This window comes from Halyomorpha halys, unplaced genomic scaffold (genome assembly GCF_000696795.3).
Source record: "Halyomorpha halys isolate HHAL.00 unplaced genomic scaffold, Hhal_1.1 Scaffold755.1, whole genome shotgun sequence".
Taxonomy (NCBI): Eukaryota; Metazoa; Arthropoda; class Insecta; order Hemiptera; family Pentatomidae; genus Halyomorpha; species Halyomorpha halys.
This window is the reverse complement of record NW_027108003.1, coordinates 655,023-660,806: the sequence shown is the minus strand read 5'-3', so window position 1 is coordinate 660,806 and position 5,784 is coordinate 655,023. Positions and strand designations below refer to the sequence as shown.

Here is a 5,784-nt window from a genome sequence, read left to right as displayed (position 1 = left end):
CAGGGTAAGATTAATGGGGTTAGAAAATAAAGTAGATGAAAAAATTGAAGTGGTTGAAACTAATTTAACAATAAATAACTCGGAATTATTAGATGAAAATATTGATGAAAATATTGATGAAAATGTTAGACATTTTGAATTTGGAATTAAAGAAAGTGGTGAATTAGAAATTAATGGAAATTGTGAATGATTATATTTTACATATTTTAAAAAATGTATTGAATTATAAAATTAAAATTAGAGGAAAATATTTTGAATCTAATGCTTTAAATTGTTATATGTCTGTGTCTGCTTATATATTAATATATGCATACATACATATATTTTAATATATTACATATTATGGACCATATTTCTTAATCACCTATCAACTTGACCCTTTATAGGACATAAGTATACTGATTTCTTTAGAAATTTTCTTATCATTGGGATATGGTAAGGGATGTTGGTTCATTTGTAAAAATGAATGAATGCTTTTGGAGTTCCGATCCACAAAAATGAGGTAGATGACTATTTACAGTTTTAATTCAATATTTTGATAGTTTCAATAACAGTAGTCATACATTCAAAAACTCATTTTTTTTTTTTATTTTTTTTTTTACCAAATTATTTAATTTTCAAATCATATGATATTTTATTTTATTATTGAGAATCACCTTATCTCTTAACTTTATACTATTGTACATATTTAAATAATAAAGATTTTCATCCATATCTCCTTTGAAATGAGTTGTTCGTACTCTTTCCCCTTTGTATGAGATAAAGGTTCACAATGAAATGATTGGGAAAAAGTTCATATCCTTATTGATGATTCTCCAATGGAAGCACCTTTTGGACAGGAATTAATGAGGAAAATAATGTATAAACTTCATGGAGAATTTAGGGAAAATTGATAACCAATTTTTTAAATATTAAAAAATAATATAATTGTGAACTTTTGCCCACCTTTCCTATCTAGAGTCTAAATAAAATGTTTTAAGACATCTGGTGACTTTTTGTTGGGTATTATTACTATGTCAGCATGGCTGTTATAACAACCAGAAAGCATGATGGACATTTATTTATAGGGGATAACTCCAATGATTATTTATCATATGTTTATAATATATACATAGTTTATCAAAATAGGTTACTATAAAGTAAGAGAAAAAGAAACAACAAATAAATGATTAGCAATCAAACAATTGCATAGTAATAATAATAGTTTACATAAAAAATACAGGCAATGGATTTCAATTTACCACTTAAAATATATATCAAAAATTAGATTATTATTATTATAACTTATCATTTGCCATAATAAGTAGAAGTAAGAAAATGAAAGCATCAGTAAAAGTATTTTAGCAGAGTCAAATAAATTCCTTTGACACAAACTACTTGTTTTGAAACCTAATAACAAGTGACCAACAGATAAATCAATATACCAACAAAATGGTATGTGAAATTTCAGTTAAAAAAAAGAACACGATAGAACAGATCAAAAACCACCTGTTGGCAGTTGTGAAGCTGAATACACACTAGTTTAAATTGTCACTACTATTGGCGTAAAATCTCCCTCTAAATTTTTACCAATGCTAATAGCCTGTAATTCTAGCTTGAAACCACAAATTAGACCAACACAGCCTCAAGGTTTTTTTTAAAACACCAACAATGACTAAAGTCAATTAAGTCTACTTATCAATTTATTTTGGTGTAATTACCTATCTATTTGGTCAATTTATAAGCCAGTGTCATATAAAGGGTCAAAAGCACACAAAATTAAAACACCTAAAAAAAAAAGGCTTCTGAGCCGTACTACATTATAAATAGAAATACTTCCTATTGTTTATTTATTTTTCTATGCTTTTACACTGCTCATGAAAAGTTATTTACAATTATATTTCTTGATGTTCTTCTTGATCTTTATAAATATTTATGAGATGTATCAATATTGATGGTGTCATTTGAAAATTAACTTTTGTTTTAAAGTTAACAGATATACATTTGGCATTAGAAGTGGGTGATGAACAATGTTGGAAAGTGAAGTATGCTAAACCTAACAAAATCATCGAATATCCTTACCTCTGCATGAAATCATGTTATATGATGCTAGATGCTATTGCTACAATGCTACGTGGCACAAACAAACGTCAGCTAGCTCCGGAAGATATTGACACTACTCCTACAATCACAGCAACTAAAATAAAAGAAATCTTGACTGCTGTATGAATTTAATAATAATAAATAAATTAATAATTTGAATTCTTCATTATTTATTTTTCATTATAGTTCCAAGCAAATTTGGAAAAAAAAAAAAAAAAAGGCTATTTATTTATTATCTGAAACACATTAAAAAAATAAATGACTAACAAAATAGTTTTGAACTACTAAGTGTAAAGTTACAATATGCCTGGTTTCCCTCTTACATTTGCAAATTTATAGAAATATTTAATTAGGCTAATCTATTGCACATTAGCCTTAAAATTACTGTTTTTTCCTTATCCAATACTTATACTAAACATCTTTCAAGCTGTAGGAACATCTTAACTTCACCCAGAGTAGATTATTCCTTGACAGATCAGATTTTCCTACTTATATTTCTCAATGCAGCCAGGCGTTTGAGAGCATGTCCCACACGCTGCTGCTCCGCCGACTGGAGGAGTTCAAGTCTCCCGCCACTCTATGCTGATTGGTCCAAAACTACCTGAGTGGAAGATCATTCGTTGTAAGAGTTGGTGAAGACTTGTTACCTCCAGTCCCCACCACCTGTGGAGCACCTCAAGGCTCGGTGCTTGAACCTCTACTGTTTGTCGTTTTCACGGAACCAGTAGTAGCCATCAAGCATTGAGATGCAGTGGTAGCAGCCTATGCCGAAGACATCAGTGTCTATACTTCCAGCATGAGAGCTGAACTGGCCCTACACTATTCACAAATAGCTTCTGCCACCATCTTTGCTACTCTGAAGGAGGAGGGCATTAACGTTAATCCATCGAAGACAGATGCCATTGCCATGTCCTTTCAGAAGGGCAAGAAGAGCAGGATACCCTAGCAGTTCATTGTGGATGCTGAGCGTAGGAAACTCTCTAATAGCATCCTCTACCTCGGCATGACTTACTCAGCACCTTCTCTAGTCACGTCAAGGAGAGACTCAAGCTCGCCTGACAGAAGTTATATAGGCTCTATCACTTGCTCACCTCACAGCAGATCTCGCTCCACCTCAAGCTAAAGATCTATGCGGCCATCATAAGTCCGACCCTGCTCTATGGTGCACCACTCATGCGACACCTCTATAAGACCACGTTAACCAAACTGCAGAGCTTCCAGAATTCCCTCCTTCGGCGAATAGGAACCATACTCCAACAGGCCAGGAATAGAGTAATCCGCGAGGAGCTCCATCTCCTTTCTGTGGTGGAATTCATAGGCCGTAGGCACATCAAATTCTTTTATGGGCTGAAAGCCTCTGCCAATTCTCTATTCCAAGAGATCGCCACCCCACCGAGACCTGGGAGGTGGCAAAGCATAGTCCCCTTGGTCGACGTCCTCACCAAGGTAAGGACTTCTGGCTCTGCAGCCTAAAGTCACCCACACCTCAACACCACCTGCCGGAATAGTCCCTCTCCATTCTATGTTAGCCCCCAGCTACAAAGCCTCTAAAATGTATAAACCACCTTCAGCGGTCCATGTTTTCTTCATCTTATAATGCCATCAGGCAAAACAAGATATATTGTAAATATGTTTATATGTAATTTTTCTTAGGTTAAGTAAAATATTGTAATATGCTCTTTTTGAGTAAATAGTATATTTTGATGTATAAAGGGTTTTTAATATGTCCAGGATGAGGAGGTCCTCATCAATTTTTGTCCAGCAAGGGTGGACATCTTGAAAAAGGAAGACAACCCAGAGTCACGCAAGAAGAATAAGGGACTCTGAGTTTGGATTGCCTGGTGAGAAGACTTCCGTCGGCTGGAAGCGGGAAAGATTGGAAGCCATTGTTGTGAGAGAGACATAACTTTTTGGTAGGACTGGAAGCCATTTTTGACGGTAGGACATAGCATTATAGAAAAGAAGATACCAAGAATCATCAAAAGAAGAGTCTATGAAATTGGTTAGTTTTGTTATACCTAAATTTAAATACATGTGTAAAAGAGATATTAATTTAATTAAGTGTTAATAGTAAAAGTGTCTGTTTCTGATAAAATTCCATTCATTTTATTTTAATAAATTTTTGATTATTACAATATATATATATAATTGTAGTTGCTTAAATATCAATAAATAGGAGGTAAGAAAAAAATAAATAAATATTTCTCGGTCATATGTAGGTTTTTTTTTTGGTTTTTTTTTAAGAGGCCCTCACCTCTGGATTCTTTTTTACCAGTAGGACCATACAGAATGGACATTTCACAATTTATAGATAAGTATCACAGGTAACCTTAAAATACCAAAGGTAGTAAAAGGTAATACTGAACATGATTTATTCTTTTTTCCCATAATAAAGCATCTACTAATATATGTTTTTTTCTGTTTTAGAGGGATCAGAAAAAAAAATGGTAATTTTTCTCCTGTTTAAGGCTTCACATACATACTTGGCTGATATATTGACCAGTATTGTTAGTACATAGCCGAATTACATCTATTCTCTTCTATGAATGTTTTCCTTAGAAGTTCCTGCTCTGTCTCTTTTCTCTTATTCTTTGATTTCTGATTTGACCAAACCTTTTCTTACCAATAGCATTTCTATGGAATTTCATATCCGTGATACAGTTGGAAAAATCATGCAAATTATTTCAAAAATTAGGATTTTGAATAAGATTAATCTTGGATCGCAACATTGCTTAAGGAAAAAAGGGACTAATTAAAAAAATTAACATTGTGACAAGACAAATTGAATAAATAAATAATCCATACAGGGTTCAGAAGAGGAAGGTTTGCAGGGATTACAGGTTTTACAAGAATTAGGTTTCTATATCTGTTAGGTCTTACTATTGTTGCTTAATTCTTTTTATCTAACAAATTGTATCCATTACTATTAAAATAACCTACTTTTCAAGCATTAAACATAACCAATTTAAATCATAATTCAAAATAATAATTCTTAATACCTTTTCATTTCCATCATTCATCCTAGTAAATTCATGATTATGTCTTGTAGTTATTTTCTGCTTAGTCTATAATTATAAAATTCTCAGTTTTGATTTTGGTAAAATAATTTAATAATAATAATAATTTTATTTTTTTCAAAACTTAAAAAATGTTTGACTTTTACCTTGAGTTGGTATGAGTTTTTTGAAAAAGTCAAAATTTTAGAAAAGAGATCAGGTTAAATGACTTTATTCCCTATTAAAATAAATTTAAGAGGCTTCATTCCTAATTAAAATAGACTTAAAAGATAAGATATCCATGTACTTTCAAACCTTTCTTTTTTTTAAAGAAAAACGATCCTAGCAAATTCATGATTATGTCTTGTGGTTATTTTCTGCTTAGTCTTTAGTCATAAAATTCTCAGTTTTTAATTTTGGTAAAATAATTGATGTTTGTTTTTTATGAAACTGTTGAAAAATGTTAAACTATTATTTACTTTAAGTTTGAGTTTTTGAAAAAAAGTAATAATTTTAGAAAAAGGTCAGATTAAATGACTTCATTCTAAATTAAAATAGAACTAAGTTATAAAATACTCCATGGAATTTCAAACCTTTGTTCTTTTTTAAAAAAAAACAGTTTTAGTAAATTCATGATTATGTCTGGTTGTGTTCAGGGAACCGCCCCTAAACAAATTCAATCCAATCATATATATATATATATATA

The 5,784-nt window shown here is 31.4% G+C and overlaps 1 protein-coding gene across 3 annotated transcripts in view; it reads left to right on the top strand.

Annotated features, from left to right (window-relative positions):
• LOC106685905 (triokinase/FMN cyclase) overlaps positions 1–2,241 on the top strand; it is a 13,602-nt gene extending 11,361 nt beyond the window's left edge. For all 3 annotated transcript variants that reach the window (XM_014428894.2, XM_014428891.2, XM_014428893.2), the window contains one exon: positions 1,969–2,241. In XM_014428894.2, coding sequence (XP_014284380.1) covers positions 1,969–2,208 — 240 coding nt within the window. In that variant the 3' untranslated portion in view covers positions 2,209–2,241. The remainder of the gene's footprint in view (positions 1–1,968) is intronic.
• The last annotated feature ends 3,543 nt before the right edge of the window (positions 2,242–5,784 follow it).